Source organism: Pezoporus wallicus, unplaced genomic scaffold (genome assembly GCF_028554395.1).
Source record: "Pezoporus wallicus isolate ANWC-B61680 ecotype Strahan unplaced genomic scaffold, APGP_CSIRO_Pwel_v1 contig_7265, whole genome shotgun sequence".
Classification (NCBI taxonomy): Eukaryota; Metazoa; Chordata; class Aves; order Psittaciformes; family Psittacidae; genus Pezoporus; species Pezoporus wallicus.
The window spans coordinates 1,709,221-1,726,229 of NW_026635568.1; the positions used below are offsets into that span (position 1 = coordinate 1,709,221).

The following is a 17,009-nucleotide window of genomic DNA, read 5'->3' on the forward strand; positions in this document are numbered from 1 at the left end:
GAGTGTGAGATGCTCCATAGCTCTCAGGCTGCTCTCTGGGCATCCGCTGCCTGGGAGCTCCAGTAACACAGTGATGCTGAGCATCTGAAAGCAGGACCAAGGAGACATGCTGGCAGCCTTTGGGGGCTGCTCTTTGTCCAGGATATGTCTCTGATGAGGAGGGTGTTGGGGTGCTGTTACTTCTCCTTGAGCAAGAAGAGGTGTCTGGGGCTGCAGAGGTAGCTCCTGTTGTCAGCAAGGCAGTTTTCATTACAGCCAAAGCCAGGAGAGGATTTAGTCATGGCCAAATTCATAAAGCCATGAGTAATCATGTAAGGGCTTCCTGGGCTCCTGTGGATCCGAAGCTGCATTTTAGCTTAATGGCCAGTTCATCTGGAGTGGCAGGTTTTGACTGGGACTCCAGCACATCATTTTATGACAGCAGATCAGGAATTTGTACCAAGGTGAGAAGTGGCAGCACAGAGAAGATGAAGAGATTTGTGACTAAAAATCCCAGCAACGCAGCAGTATTAGGCAAATTCCAACTTTCTCTTGTAGGAGGGCAGGAAACACACGTATCATTTCACATCAATGTCATCTTTGCCATGGGTGCCATACCAGTGTAATTTCAAGAGCTAAGTTGCATATACTGCCTGGAGCAAGCAAGGTCAGTGAGTTACTATCAGGCTAAGACCTCAGAAGTGGCACTGCTTTTTAGGGGTAATCATGCTGACAGTGCCGTTCCCAATATCTGCTTTTTATTTACGTGTTTATTTCTGTATTGCAGCATAATATAGTTTTCTCCCACCTAAGCTGGAGAATGCTAAGAGGAATGATTGAGGAGGGATGGGAGATAGGTGTATGTGAGTGGTGTATATGAAGATGTTCATGTGGAAGACCTGGGATGTCAGGGAAATGGTTGTGTTTTGGGTCTTCCCTCTCTCACCTTTGTTTTGGGTTTGGCTTAGAAGGTTTTTACAACTTCTGGAGCCTGTGAGTCTATCCAGAGGCCCTGAAGATTTGTATCAGCTGACACAGAGCTTTTACGAGAAGACCACAGCAGAGTCTGTGCATGCATTTGTAATATTCCTTAACAATTATGACATGTCTGATAGGTGTATTTTAAACCTTTTTTCAGTTTGGCCATGTAACATTTGACCTTATATTCCTATCATATAGGTATATCACTGAAGAGCTGGAGCTAGAAGGATCCTGTATGGAAAAGAGTTACAAGTGAGCAAAATCTTCTTTTTTAAAGACCTAGAAAGACAACTGAAGAAGAGTCAACCTGAATTTTTAAGGTTCTCTTGGTTCTGAAGCAGGAATATCCTGCAGATTCTTTAGATTTTCTTTGAAGAAAGCCTTTGAGACTAAAGGTTAGCAATTTCTAGCAGTTGTTTCTGCACTGCCTAAGAGCAACGTGTCATGAACAAAACCCCACTGTGTGAGGTACTATGCAAGTATAGTAAGGAAAACAAGATAGTTGCCCACATTACAGAAATTATGTATCTGTACCGAACAATGTCTCTTCACAGCTCCTCTCTCAGCTGGAGTTCAGTTTGCTAGGCAGTTCATTGATGCCATGTGCTAAGGCCACAGGCAGTGACAGGCATGTTTAACTTTCAGGGGGAAAATGACACAAAATACTTCAGTGGAGGCAAAAGATGTGGATTTTAGATTGAAATTGGAAGCTGATTATTGTGTAAATGCAGAATTAGGTGGGTTTATATCCTGGTGTATTTAGGTGATTTGTGGACTCAGTTCTGCTGTGAGGGTGCATTTTTATCACTGTTGGGTTTTGGATAACAGGCTAAACTGAAAGGTGCAGGCTGACCAGCCATTACAAGTGACAAACCGTACCAGCCTGATGTGCCCAAGCACAGGCTGCTGCAAGGTGTGCTTAGAAGCATTATAGCTTATTTAATAGCAGTATCATTTCATCTCCCATGGATTCAACTCAAGCAGACATTGTTCCTGATACCTCTGTCCCTGTCATTTGTCAGATCCTCCTGTAGCTAGACAAGCAAGCTCCATTCATTAGCATCACTGTGGGTGCCTGGTACAGGATAAATAATCTCAGTAAGAAGGAGGAGGTCTGAGTGTGGTCCTGGCTGCTGCCTCTCACAGAGGCTTTGGCTGGAGCAGTGCAAAGATTTTGGGGTGTATGTGGGCATAGGCACCTCTTCTGCTTTGCCAGTCCCCCTGTCTGGACACAGTGCAGATGAGATCTAGCTGAGGACTGGCCTGTTCCTTCTCTGGTGGATATGACTGATGGATTTTAATTTCTCATATGAACAAAGAGATGAGCCTGCCTCACTGTAGAGCTACTAAGATGATAATTGAATTCCTGGGGCTTGGTTCAACCATGTGCTGCTCCACCTCTAAGCCAGTGTAACAGTTGGTACTAGTGAGCTACGGGTGAATATATATAAAGCGTGGTGTATAACAACAGCAAAGCCTCCATTAACCATTATGTTGCAACCAGCACTGCATATGCATAAGACCTCTGGAACGATTTTTGCTGCCATTAGTGGAGCTGGATAGATGGTGTCCCTTGAGGAGCCACCTTTTCAGATTTGATTGGTGTTTTCTCCAGATCTGTCCCCTTAGCACCTTCTGAATGAGATGAATTTGTTCCTGAAATGGGCTGCAGGATTTTCAATCCATGAAAACTAATTGGCATCCAAGAATGAAGATAATCCGACTAGCATATCTAATTAGAGGAAAGCAATCCTCATATTCCCCGAGCAGCCTCAATTTAGAAGGAGCTCAGACACAGGAACTCGCTTGTCATCCTTTGAAGTTCTAGCTTCTAGCATGAACCAAACATGCTGGGTTTTTTTAAGCATTTATATTTGAGAGAATCCAGCAGGATAAATCCTATTTATTCATAGCACGATAGACTGTCACAATATTATGAGGCGCGTTTATCACTGCAATCAAAGTTCTGACACATCTGAGAAGAAGGGAGGTTGGGGTGTGCCACTCACAACCCATGAAGTGAAATGTGCCACCGCCTGCGGTAATCTTGACTTAATGCAGTCACATCTCTTTCTTAATCCAAGGGAAAGCTCATGCCAGCTGATACCTGGCTGTAAAACTCCATGTGAAGCAACACTGTTTTGAAAACACATGCTGACTTAATTAACTGTGGGCAAGGCGCTTCAATTTCCTCTGCCTTCTCTGTCTGGTTTTCCAGCACTGGAAAGAAAAGTCTGTGGGATCATGTTTAGAACCCTTGGGTGCTGAAGATGGAATTAGATATATTCCATCCAGTTCTGTCCCAGCTCCTGTCACAGACCTCCTGCAGAGCTTGCAAATCTTTGTAACCTCAATTCTGATCAAATCTGAAGGCGTTAACGTGTGCTTCTGTTTAGACCCTGATGCAAATGATGGCAAAACATGCCCTGGCAGTGCTCTCACATCTTCTCTTATCAATGGCAGATACAGGGCTTTTTGATTCTTTGGGATCAGCCCACACAATGCTGAGGTTAGGGAGCATTTCACAGAAATCCTACAAGTCAAGTATAAATAAACCAACTGGCACTGAGAAAACAGCCCCGAATCACAAAATGGGTTGGAAGGGACCTTAAAGCTCATCTAATTCCAACCCCCCTGCCACACCTTCCATAGACCAGGTTGCTCCAAGCCCCATCCAACCTGGCCTTGAACACTGCCAGGGATGGGGCAGCCACAGCTTCTCTTGCAGTGCCTCACCACACTGCTGCAGTGCAAGGGATGGATTAGAAGCCATGTGAGGCAGGGGTGTGGGACTGCTTAGTCTGAGCTGTCTGTTCTGCAGCAAGGCTTCTGTAGTGGTGATTGTACTGATCATCAACAGGATTTATGTGGTACAGGTACTTAGTATGAATACCTCATAGAAACTAAAATAACTGGCCATTTTTACTCAGCATCTTTGTATCATTTGTCCCTTCTGACTGTCACGTCCAAGTTAAGTACAGCCAAGCAAATGCTGGAGTAGAGCAGTTATACAAGGATAACCAGAAAGTGCTATTTATATGCCTGGAGAAGCAGAGAATGCTTAAAAGGCAAATATTTAATCTAAAATTCTATCTCATGAGCAACTGAGGAGGTTGAGGCCAGCCTGAATCCTCAGACAGACAGGAGAGGACATGGGAGCCTTGGAGACATTGAAATCCTTCGTAGTCTTGGATCAGGCTCGCAACTTCCCACAGTCTGGCGAAGTCCAAAGAAGCTTCTGCCTGTGGAGATGAGGCTTGTATAGGGAAGAGCAGCATGCAGGAGGGGGAGGTTGAGGAAGGAGTGAAGATGTTGCAGTATGGATTTGCTTTTCATGGTGGCCAGGTAACAAGGGGCTTTGTTTGCAGAAACTGTAATCTGAATGCAAGGTGGGCAGAGTACTTTGTCTCCTAGAGGTAAAACAAGCTTCAAATGGAGTTGAAGTTCCTGGCTTCCTTCATGGACAGATGGAGCTACATGTGAGTTTTATTGGAGTCTTGTGTCCTTGTGTCCTGTTTTACCTGTTTAAAGGCTGTCTGCTTATAGCAGCCTGGTATTGTTAATACACAATAGCCAGAGCACAGAATGGTAACAGAGATAACTGCCGTTTAATGTATAGATCCATTGTCCTCCATGAACACTGGCAATTAGAGGGCCACCTGCTTAGTGCTGAGAACAAACAAAAAAGAACAGCTGAAAAATACAGGTAATGTGGAGATGGCCCTCTAAGAGTTAATGAAAGGAAAAACAAAACAAGTCCTAGTCTTACAATGTCTTTGCCTGGCTCTGAAGGGAGCCAACGGGAGCGTTCAGACTTGCTCTGTGGAGAGCTCATCATAGCCTGTCATTTGCTCTTTCCAGTCCATCACAGACTAATTGGGATAGTGGGGCTGTCTTAAGGAAATTATGCAGAACTTCATCTCTGTAGGTTTGCTGTGGCTCCCCAGAGCATCATCACAGTAAATACGAGGTTTGCCTGTGGAGATGGATGCTGAGAGCGGTGATTTCCCCAGTAAAGCTCTGGAGGAGCCCTGCGTGTCATTCACACACCAGATGACATAAGTACCAGGATCACTTTCCAGTTGTTCTCTGGTTCGGGGTTTGCTGTATGAAGGTGGGGAGGACGGACACAGAATGATTTAAATGGAAGGGACAAAAACCTTGCAGGAAAAAAAGAGGCTGCTGCAGCATCTGAAAAGGCTTTGGTCGGACACGGACCTGGAAAGGCAGCAGGGATTTCTTGTGAGAGCTGTTCCAGAGGGCTGGATTACCGCACCTCCTCCCTGCAGGGAGAGGCTCAGCATCCTCTGACCGCGGGAAAGACCTGAGGAGGATCCCGCATCCTCTGAGCTGGGGAAGGGAGCAGGAAATCCCGCTTTTCTCCTTTTCTTAGGGGATGGCTATGGGGGTGTACAGGGCTATTAGGAGTATGGGCGGGGGCAGGAGGCAGATACCTGGTAGGTAGTTGCAAAGGAAGGGAACACGAGCTCGGCTTCCCCAGCCTGGGAGAAACTCGACTCACGGGCGCGGTGGAAGGGATGGAGAGGGGATGGAGAAGGGATGGAGAGGGGATGGAGATGGGGCGGGATGGGGAGGGGGCGGCCCGCGGTGGGGGGGTGTCGGTATCGGCGCCGCCCCCGGGGGCTCGCAGTGACGCAGGCTCCCAGCGGCACCCCCCGCCCGTCTCCTCCGCCCCCTCTGCCCCCTTTAAATAGCGCCGAGCGGAGCCGAAGGGAGCGGAGCCGAAGGGAGCGGAGCGGAGCATGGGGCCGCTGGCGCTGCTCGGCCTTCTGGGCGCCGCCGCCCTGGCAGGTGAGCGGGACCCGAGGGGCGGGTGGCGCCCGAGCCTCCGCCGCGGCCGCTCCGTGGCCGTGGGGCGGCTGGGAGGGGACGGGCGGGTTTTGCCTCTGGAGAGCGCTGGAGCCGAGGGGTGACGACACCGCTGGGTCATGACGTCATGCCCGGCGCGCCCTGCGTCACCCCGGGGTCGCCCCTTGGTACGAGGCAGGGTTGAGGCAGGACCGGGGGCGGTGGGGCTGCCCGGAGCCGTGTTGGGGCTGGTCCCGCACCCGCTGCTGCTGTGCGCTGCTCCCCCTTCATCCCTGGCAGTGCTCAAGAGCCGTGTAGATGAAGCCCTCAGTGACAGGGGTTGGTGGTGGTCTTGGCAGTGCTGGGATAACAGCTGGGCTCTGTGGTTCTATGGTCTGTTACGGCCCTGTTCCCCGCCCTCTGTACAGTCTCTTTCCACAAATTCCATTCAAGTGGTGCTGCTAGGTATTTGCCACCTAGTCCTTAATACTGAGGGATGACTGTAAAGTAGCAGCTCTGCATCTTTAACTGACATAACACTATGTTCTTGGTGTTTGGCACTAAACATTAAATCCACGCTGTGAGATGAAGATTAAACACAATAGGATGAGGTGGCGGCTCAGCTTTATAGCTTTTTATATGTGCTACATCATTTCTTGAATGAATCAGTGTTGTTCTGGGCTGAGTAATTCCGTGTCAAAATGCTTCTGGGACTTGTGCTTTGTAATGAAGTTGGCATCCTTCAGGTACCTTTGTTGTAATCAGAAGGGAGGGTGGAAGGTGGGTGAGAGACCCCAGCTCCGAGAAGCTCACCAGACTTATTTCACAGACCCCATAGGGATTCTTTACTAAGTTTGTTTTTCCTGTTTGTGCCATAAAAATAGGTCGGGTACCTCTTTACATCCTTGCTTTAAAACGGCAGACAGAGTCAGTCAGCTAAGGGACTTTCTTCGGGGCTGGGAATAGGTGAAACATTAACTTCAAGAACTCGCTAGTGCTCCTTCTGCAAATCAATATGCCAAAGTTCTTGTGATCTTTCCTAGGAAAGGTTCTTGCTGACATTTTGATGAGCAATGGCACTGCACTGAGTCATCAGCATTAATGGAACAAAGCCATGCGGGGATTTCATCAGGCACCCACCAAAAGATGTGTCCCAGTCTTGGAGACACGAGCAAAAGCCACGTGAATTTGTCCTGCATTTCTCATCCTCTTTTTGTGATCTTCATCAGGTCTCGGCACTTCTGCAAAATCAAATAACCTGCACATAACTGCCTGGGCAGGTCTGGCTCAGGAGGGGGAAGCAGACCCAGGGCTTGGCTTCACTGTGTGGGTCTGTGTGCAGGCAGGGGGAGGTTTTCCATCTCGGTGCTTGCTCTGGCTGTGTTTCTGCTGTGAATCCCTGCAGCTGTATGTCTGCTGGGCGTGAGGGTGCCTGGTGCTATCAGCGGTGCCAGGGCGATGGCTTCACCCCTCCTGACCACACGTGGAGAGAAGAGAAAGGCAGAGGTGCTGGGCAGCCATCTCCAGCTGGCGCATGGCCCTAAGGGAGCTCTTGCCAGCTGGCATGGGCTGGCGCTGCCAGCACTAGTGTAAAGTGGGGCACGCTTGCTCCCCACGGGCTTCCTATCTTGGCTCTGGCAGAGAAGCTGCCTCAATGTATTATTTCAGGCTCTGGAATGGATTGGATATTCATTTTGTTCCTCTGGCAGGTTAATACGGCATATGTTCAGTTCTATTTGCTTCTTCTGACGTTATGATTGCTGTGCTGTCATAGCCTAGCCCGTGCTTCCTCTTTGTGCGTGCCAGGTTTCATCATTAACCAAGCACTTGCTTGGTCATTAATCTATCTGTAGATGTCCTTAGAGAGGCGGGAGCTTTGGAGTGGCAGGGCAAAGGCAGCGAGTACAGCCTGGCTTTATATTCCTGCACCACTGACACAGCGCTCAAGTTGGCATCTCTCATAGCAAAAGACATTCAGAAGTTTGTCTGTTCTGTGTTTTACCACATCAACTGGGTGTAACTCGCAGGAGATGCACTGTGGCAGCATCACAACTAACAGGACAAAATCAGATGTTTGATTTTCTACATGTCATGATCTCTCCTGGGCTGGAGGACCAGAGGAGCCTCATCAAGAGGCAATGAAGTGGGTCGTCCCCTCTCTTTACATGCAGGTGGTGACCGTGAGCAGCTCGTGCTATAAGAGCAGTGTCTCCAACCGCTTTGGGATTGGGAGACTGTTCCTTTAGTGGTTAACACTGTTCTAGTAGAAGGAACTTTGCTGCCAGCCTCCTACCCCTGTGTGTATGTACATCCTTATCCTCAGATGGAGGATGCGGGCAGGTTGGGCTGCAGCAGCATCAGCACTGTGCAGCGTGGTAGTTGTTTGCGTACCAGGTTAGTAAATAAAGTAACCAGAAGCCTGGCTCAGTCAGCCCTGAACGCAAGAGGTGGGGAGAGGGTTGGCTCTGATAGCACCATCTCCCCACACACCATCTGGCATTCAGGGGAAACGATGGGGTAGGGATGCAGTGCTATTTTAGGGGAATCCCTTCTGTGCTAGCCTTGTGTGGGTTCCCTTCTCTGAGCGCAGTTGTATACGCAGTGAAGAGACGGGGGCTGGAGAAGCACCTTCCTACGTATGTGCTTGGGGAGCAAAAATAGAGGGCAGCGGAAATACCAAGAGAGTTATTATTGTGCTGTGCTCAGTTATTACACACAGAGTCAGTGCTCAAGGGGATGTCTGCTTCCGCTGCAGGCACAGAAGAGCAGAAAAGGGTTTGCTGCTGTCAGTAGTACAAGGCTACAGGCTCCTGCCCGCTTTGCGGGAAGCTTCCTTGGGCAGTATTGGTTTTCCTGGCCACTGTACTGTAGAGTGACCCCCTTCATCTCCATAACCTGCTCTGTGCTAACCTGATACAGAAGAACTCTGTCCCCGACCAAGCAGCATTGCAGAGAGGGTGGTAGATGACTTTCCTGACTTGTGTTGAAACTTCAGAGCTGCACCCCAACTGTACCTTTGTGTACTGTGATTATATACCATGCAGTAAGTCCATGAAGCCCCAATACAATGAGCCTTTTCTCTACGTACTGGTGTGTGGCTGGCAGACTCGCTTAACTTCACTTCTGCAAACCTCAAGGTGGATAAGACTTGACATGGTTCTTGAATAATGCAGCCAAGGTCATTAGGCAGCTGGAGACATATTGCAGCAGTGATGGCAAAACAAAGCAGCGTGGAGGCTGCATTTGCAACAGCTTCCTTCCATAAGCAGATGTGTTGGACTGAGAAGAACTGGTGCAAGGAGTTGTTAATACCCCACATGTTCTCAGGACAGAGATTCAGGCAGGTTGTGCTGCTTCCCCGGAGCAGTGTTTTCCACTGGGATTTGATTTTTCTTATTTCTTGGGGTGATAGTGGCCCACTTGGTGAATGGAGTTTTCCTTGTCCCTTCTGGCTCTGTCCTTCCCTTGAGATGCCACTTCCCATCCAAGTAAGACAGGATTTCTCCAGCAGGACTAGGACAGCAATTGCTTTAAAGTCTTGAAGAATGGTATTGTAATGGAGAAGTGATGATGGGGCACCCAGAGCCCCTTGCAGAAGCCAAAAGGTGCAAACTGGCCTTGCTTGTTTCCTGGCTTTTCACCACCAGACACGTGCAGCGACGTGAAGATCTAACTTGCAATATAGCTTTTATCTTGGGATTTGAGCACTGCTTTCTGTTTCTCGGTGTATGTTCTTTTTGTGCATAATTTGACTGAGGACTCCTGTCAGTGATGCTTCTTGCAGGATTATTGAGTCTGTAATAATCTGTTTTTCTTCTAGGTGTCAGTGCAGTTCCAGTGGAAAAAGACCAAGTTGAAGAAATGGTGAGTAGCTGGGTGTGAAAGCAAATTTCAGAGAGAAATCAGCCTCATGCTCTTCATGTTTTGTCTTTAAACTCTCAGGGTAATGCTTTTCTTCCCTAAGGGTAAACTCTTCAGAGATCATTGGTGATGTGGAGCTCAGAGTCCCTTTAGCTGTCAGAAGATGCCTGCATGCACTTCAGTGCGTTTGATGAAAATGGAAGCTGGCTTCTTGTGTCAGTGTGGTGTTACACACTGTACAGCTGCCCCAGAAATGATCTGAAGTATTATTTGATAGTACATCTTACTGAACTGTAAAAAGTGAGATGGCAGCTGTGAAGAAAGATGAAATAACTACAGTTGCCAACTACGTGATGGACTTCATAATGCAGTCCTGCCTTCTCCTGCTTTGGAAAGAGATTCTTAACCTGCTTGATTAAATAGATGCCATTAGCTGCTCTCAGACCCTGTAACCTGACGTCAGACCCTCTCCGCTGCTTAACAGTGTAATAATTTAGGTTAGTAAACACCTGGTAATAACTGAAAACAGTTAAAGCACAGACATCTGTATGAATGTTTTATTGTGTCCTCCCATCCGGGCGCCCAGATTGTCAGCCTGAGGCTCTTATACTGCTGATGATCTGAGCACTCGCTCACAACCAACAGCTGCAGCACTTGGAAAATGATGCATGAATTCATACAGGAGTTCACACTCCGGTAGAATTCATGCTCTGGTAGCACTTAGGACTAGCAGAGGTTGTGTAGCTTCCCTAAATCAATTGAGTTCCTCTGTTTCCAGAAGCCTGCCCAGTTGAATGTTAAGCCCTGAAGAGGCAGGGCAGGAAAAATGGAACGTGTCACAGTGGGTATAAAGGTGGTTTTGATTTATTGGCAATCCAAGCAGTACTTCTGGTAACACCTTCGCAGCATCCTCATTTGGACAGATCCTACAGGATGATCCTCATCTTTTGAACATGTGTAGTGTTGGTTATTTTGCTTTTAGGGTGCTGTTACCTCATGTTGTTTGACTCTCCTTTGTACTGAATAGGGTATTTAGTATTTTAAAGAAGCCTGTTACCTATGCAAAGAAAAGGGGAGAAAAAAGAGCTAATGATTACACTCCTGTTACTGGCATGGGAGTGAGGAGCAAAGCACTTGTTGCAAGTTGTGTTAGAGGTGGGGATTACTCAAAACTCATAAATGTAAGCCTTAACTCCAATCCTGAAGCAGCTTTCCTCCCTAGCTGGGTCAGAAGCAGGATTTCCATTTCTGCTGTGAGAATTTTTTCTCCTATTTTGTCTCCTTCAGGTAACACGGTGCATAGTGGAGGTTCTGTCTAACGCTCTCTCCAAGCCAAATGCCCCACCAATTAATCCCGAGTGCAAGGAAATCCTGAGGAAGGGTAAGTACAACATCACCTGAGCTTCTGGAAGGGATTTGGTAGATGGATTCTGTCCTGTGTTGCAGCTGCTGAACTGTTATTTCAGCCCATGTGAAGCTGTCAGAATTCTCATTTCCTTCTGTTCAGTCTGTCTTGCTCACAGAGCAAACAGCCTGACCTGGTAACTGTCAGGGATTCCAGGATAACACATGTGGCTCTCTACTTAAGCCACCTGGAGAGTCTGGGACAAGTTCTTTAGGTAGCCTGAGAGGTTTGGGCCACACGCTGAATGCTTCCCAGAGTGTGAACTGCTTCAAATAACCACCACTTGAATCAGCACAGCTCCTGTGCCTGGTGGCAGCTGAATCGATGCCCAGCTCGGGAAAGGGGAGTCTTTTGCTCAGCCTGGAAATGATTTGTGGTACTGATTCCAGAGGTCTGGAGATGTGTGCTGAAAGCTCCCTGTGGATCCCTGTGGAAGTGCTCGTTTCGGATGAGCTCATTCCTGCAGCACCGTGCTCAGCTGCCTGTGTCAGGTGTAAGCCTGTTTGCATGCTTGAGCTCTGCTTGTAGTGTAGCGTGGTTGAGTTCAACATTGTGCCAAACTGCACAACACACACATCTTTTTCCTCTGTCCAGTTATATTTATGTGATTACAGAACAATAAAAAGGCTCTTGACCCTACCTGCCAGCAGGAAGCAATCGTGAAACCCACCTGACTCCTCTTTGTTCATAGAGGGAATAATGCATGGCCCTAATAAAGTCATCAGAAGACAGCGGGTTTGGGGCTTTGGGAATACTTGTATTTGTCCTCAGCTCCAAATTTCTAGGAGATGCTGAATGCCATCAGGCACTGAGCTTTGTTTATGACATTGTTGATTGCAGGGGAAAAAAAGAGTACATTTGCCATGTTCTGGAAAATAAAAGCACGCTTACTGCAAAGAGCAGGGCAAGGACCATATTTTTGCCATTAGACAATTGATTCACTGCACAGGATACCAGGTGATGGGAAGCTTTTCGGAAATAAGGAGTTATTTTTAAACCTGCACAGCTATTGTCTGAAAACCTCTAGGAATCATGAGCTATTTCTGATGCTACCGGGACACAAGTGAAGCAACGATATCATCATAGAAATAGACCGTTACCGTTGTGGTCAATGTCAGACTTTCATTTAGTGTGGAAATAGTGGGAGGAGCAGCATTTGATTAAAAAAAACTATTATGAAGTAACTATTTTTACTCAGTCAATTTAGAACTTTTAGAATGTGCTAAAAGCCCCCGATATTTTTGAGTAGCTTGAAAGAGATGGTTGTCTTTTTTGTGAATAAGGGTATGTGATGGATAAGACCTGGCATTCAGAGAACTGAACGAGCTCCAGATCCCATTGATTTTTTTTTTAATGGGAATGAGGGTGAATTTAATTCAATACTAAAAGTGTGATCACAAGCAGGGAAAAAAGCCAGAGAGGAAGAATTATTCTGGAAATGTCAGTGGAACTTATATAAACACATAATTAAATGGAGAGTAGCTAATGCTTGTCCAGGCAAATGTACACAATGTTAGAAACTGGCTAATTTGAAAAGCAGAATTAAAACACTGATTCTGTCCAAATCTTCTTGTTACTTTGGGAAGACAGTTATCTATTTAAACTGAAAACTGCGCTTCAGTGGAGAGCTGGATTACTGCATTACGCTGCTTTTGTTGTTACAGGTGGTAGAAATGACAAAGAGGGAAGTGAAAACAAACAACTCGAAGTGAGGCATTTGAAAGACCCAGCAGAGACTGAAAAACATCAAACTGGGAGTGTGGAGAAAGAACAGAGTCAGATAGAAGAGGAGTCTAAAATGTACATGAAAGGAAGTGATGAGGAGAAACTTGATCATGAAGAAGGTAAAAGCCAGGAAGAGGAGGATGGACACTACGCACCTATGCATACAGAAGAAAAGAAACACTATCAGGGAATCAGAAAAGAGCAGGAGAAGAGCTACCTCAGTGAAGAAGACAGCAAAGAGAGCAACAGCCGTGATGAAGAGGCAGAGCATGCTGTTCTCAACAGGAAGCCCCACTCCGGAGGCACAAGCACAGAGGAGCTGCCTAATGGGAATGATCAGCGCCCCACGGGCCACTGGCACTCGGAGGAGGGAATGAAGAGCCCTTACAAAAGAATTCGTGAAGGTGAAGAGGGAGAAGCAGAGGAAGAAAAGAGTGAAAAATACTACCATGAGTCTAAGGTACGTGGTTTCTCCCATCAGCAAGAGCATGAGGAATCTGATGAAAGTGAAGAAACAGAGGAGGAAAAGCAACCCTCCAGACCCAAACATTATCAAGGGAAGCTCAGAATGGGTGAGACCTCTGAAGAAAAGAGGGGCCGTGGAGGTGGGAAAGAGGAACAACATGAGGAATCAAACATAGAGGGAGCGCTTCTCTGGGACAAAAGGAACCACCATCAAAAACACCATGAAGAGTCTGAGCAGCAGCGTGAGGAGAAGAGTGGTTATCAGGAGAGGCATGGGTCTGAAGAGGTGGAGGAGAAGAGCCATGCAGAGCGGGGAACTGAGGAATACAGAGAAAGGTGGCAGCAGAGTGAAGAGAGCAGTGAGGAAGAGAACAAGAAGCATCACCACAGTGAAGACAGTAATGAGAAAGGGCACGAGGAGAGGAGACACCGTGATGAATCACATGAGGCAAGGAGGCACCATCCTGAGGAAAGGGCGTATCTTGGAGATGAAAGCGAGGAAGAGCTGGACAGGTACCTCAGCGGTGGCAGCAAGGAGAGGCAGCATCGTGCTGGAGGGAGATACAGCTTGTGGGACAATGAAGATGAAGGGGCACAGAAAGCATACGCTCGAGAGCACAAAGGGCAGGCCCGAAAACACTACAGCACTGAGGACAGGGTAGAGCAGCAGCGCTACCCTGGCAACAGTGAGGAGGAGGAGGAAGTAGAAAAGCAGCATCACAGCAGTGATGAGATGGAAAATGAAGAGAACATGGAGGAGGGAAGATACACAGAGATGGAAGAGTACAGAAGCCATCTCCCTGCAGAGAACAAGAGAACCACAGCACCCTACAGGTCTTTCTACCCGCTGCTGTGGTGGAAGAGCCAGCATTTTGAGAAGAGGGACAGCGCAGGAGAGCAGCTTCTGGAGGGCAAAGAGGAAGGCAGGCCCACCCTGGACGAGAAGAGTCTTTTCCCTGAATATAATGACTATGACTGGTGGGAGAAAAAGCAAATCCTGAGCGCTCTGAACCACGGGCGCGGCGAGAAGAGGAATTTTGGCAAGATGAACAGATACGACATGAAAGGGCAGTACAAGAAGATGGATTCACTCGCACAACTCCTGAGTTACAGGAAGAAATCAGCAGAATTCCCAGAGCTGTACAGTTCTGCGGAAGACATGAAAAAACGTCACATGAGGAATGACAGGAGAAGTCTGAGCCAGAGGCCTCTGACGGAAGAGGAGGTACGTGTGCCAGTGCTCCCTGCAAAGCCAGGGGAAGCTGATTTCACGTGCACATTTCTAAATCCATTCCCAGGGCAGCTGGTAAACTGCTTATTGAAACACAAACATGATTTAAGTCACACTGAGAGGTCTTAAATGATACAAAAATCTGCTTTCTTTGAACAAATTCAGCAGAACTGCCCTACGGCACAGTTCATAAAATAAAGACACATTAGATATATTAGCTTATACCTGCAGCAAGACAAGGAAGAGAAAGGAGATTTTCTTCCTCTTTGGGCCCTCTACAGTCTTGCAGACTAATAAAACAACAAGGAGCAGAGAGGTGATTAACAAGCACCACTTGGTCTGTCGGGGTGTTTAAATTGAATGAAAACTGAGTCAGACATTGAGTGAAATGGAGCTGTCCACTGACTTCTGCTGTAACAGCAGAGCAGAGCCTGGCTTGCACTTGTAAGCCCGCTTCGTGCATACAGTTCCCATGGATGTGAGTCCTTTTCTTGTTGAACTTCCTGGTTTGCTCTGGAGCCTCCTGTTATGTCCAGGAAAACTGACTCTACACCCATCAGTTCCTCATGTATGTCACTGTATGTATTGCACAGAGCTGGGCTGGGAGCAGTGGAGGTTTAATCATTTATATAGAGGTTAAACAGTGTTAGCAAGTTGTCGTAATAAGCAAGAATTGGCTGCATGTGTTTCCCCCCCAGCATCTGTTAAGGTAGAGGTGTTCGTCTTGTTGCACACTGTGCTGGTTGCGTGCCATAAACCTGAACCACTGTGTTCACAAGGTTGTAGCCTCCTAAGGGGTCTTCACCTGGGCAGCAAGAAACTGCACACCTCAGGGAGCAGCAGCTGTGAGATAGCAGGAGGTCACTGCTAGATAATCACAGAATGGTTTGGGTTGGAAGGGACCTTAAAGCTCATCCAGTTCCAACCCCCTGCCATGGGCAGGGACACCTTCCACTAGACCAGGTTGCTCAAGCCCTGTCCAGCCTGGCCTTGAACACTGCCAGGGATGGGGCAGCCACAGCTTCTCTGGGCAGCCTGTGCCAGTGTCTCACCACCCTCCTAATATCTAATCTAAATCTCCCCTCTGAGTTTAAATCCATTCCCCCTTGTCTTGTCACTACAGGTCCTTGTCAAAAGTCCCTCTCCATGTTTCTTGTCAGCCCCTTTAGGCACTGGAGCTGCTGTAAGGTCTCCCCGGACCCTTCTCCTCTCCAGGCTGACCCACCCCAGCTCTCTCAGCCTGTCTCCATAGCAGAGCTGCTCCAGCCCTCAGAGCATCTTCGTGGCCTTCTCTGGACTTGCCTGAGCAGGTCCCTTTCCTTCGTGTTCTGGGGGCCCCAGAGCTGATAATGGTGCTTTAAAGCTAAAAACATTAAGCTGTAATTAGGCCAGGTCTCAGAATGAGCACTTTGATACATTCCCCAGCCCTAATTTGGTTAAAAGGAGGAAATTACACAAATCCCCAAAGTATGTGTTGCAGGCACTGCTGTTAACACTGCTCGCCCCAGCAGCCTGCCCAGGGACCAGTGAGAAGTGAGAGGTTTCTGCCTCAGAAACAGTCTCTGTCTCTTGTTCTCATGGAACAAAACATTTGCAATGTTATTTTATGTGTGAAATGCTCTTTATTGTCTCCCCAGGAAAAAGAACTGGAGAACCTGGCCGCTATGGATCTGGAGCTGCAGAAAATAGCTGAGAAGTTTAATGAGAACAGGAGAGGCTGAAGATGAGCTGCTTGGCGCTTCAAAACTCGGTGTAGCTGCACTCACAATACCTGTATTTTGTGGTAAATTCACTGCCACTGGATTGTTGTTTGCCCTAAAGACAGGAAATACTATTTACTGTCCACTATAGTGTAGTGATTTATACAGCTGAAAATGTCTTTGATTTGCTATTATGCTATTGAGATTTGAATAGCATGAATTTTGGTATTCTACCCTTCCATGCAAGGCAGATATTTTTAATATGCTTGTGAAAATAATTGTGTTGGTGTTCTTCAGAAACATATTTGTCTGAGTTTGAAATAATAAAAACCATTGATCTTGGACCAAACTTTCTCCTTGCTTATTTGATTGATTGATTGATTGATTGGGTTATTTCAAAGTAAGCTGTATCAGATTGTGTACAAAATGTTGACTTAGACCAGTTAGGGTTGGAAAGGACCTTAAGATCATCTGGTTCCAACCCCCCTGCCATGGGCAGGGACACCTCACACTAAAACTCACACTGACTTGTGTTTCACCAATGATTTTGAAAGTTACAGGGAGCCTGCCTGTGCCCTTTATTTGCCAGTTAGCAGGAGCACAAGAGGTAAGAAGGAACAACTATTAATTTGCTCCAGTAACTCAGAAACATCCTGGGAATTATTTAGTTTTGGAAATTAGTCATTAAAGCAGTAAAGAGGCTGCAATGCTAAATGGACATCTGTTAATCTGGAAAGCACTTTGGTGCTTCAGAATCAATGCATTACATGGTGGTTTTGCCACTTACTCAGACTGAGTAGTACCATTAATTTCATCACCTACTGAATATGCTTTGCTAATGATACGTTCTTTC

General features: G+C 47.2%; 1 protein-coding gene across 1 annotated transcript; it reads left to right on the plus strand.

The window, feature by feature from the left end:
* Positions 1–5,627: 5,627 nt before the first annotated feature.
* CHGB (chromogranin B) lies at positions 5,628–16,496 on the plus strand. The gene is made up of 5 exons (XM_057396934.1): positions 5,628–5,772; positions 9,590–9,633; positions 10,918–11,011; positions 12,700–14,450; positions 16,094–16,496. The coding sequence occupies exons 1-5, from the start codon at positions 5,724–5,726 to the stop codon at positions 16,175–16,177; spliced, it is 2,022 nt and encodes a 673-aa protein (XP_057252917.1). The 5' UTR covers positions 5,628–5,723; the 3' UTR covers positions 16,178–16,496.
* Positions 16,497–17,009: the final 513 nt, after the last annotated feature.

Bases quoted from the DNA above. Each gene is read 5' to 3' on its own strand.
- CHGB (XM_057396934.1), top strand. From the start codon at position 5,724: ATGGGGCCGCTGGCGCTGCTCGGCCTTCTGGGCGCCGCCGCCCTGGCA. The intron at 11,012-12,699 runs GTAAGTACAACA...TTGTTGTTACAG, and splicing joins CAAGGAAATCCTGAGGAAGG to GTGGTAGAAATGACAAAGAG. The intron at 14,451-16,093 runs GTACGTGTGCCA...TTGTCTCCCCAG, and splicing joins GGCCTCTGACGGAAGAGGAG to GAAAAAGAACTGGAGAACCT.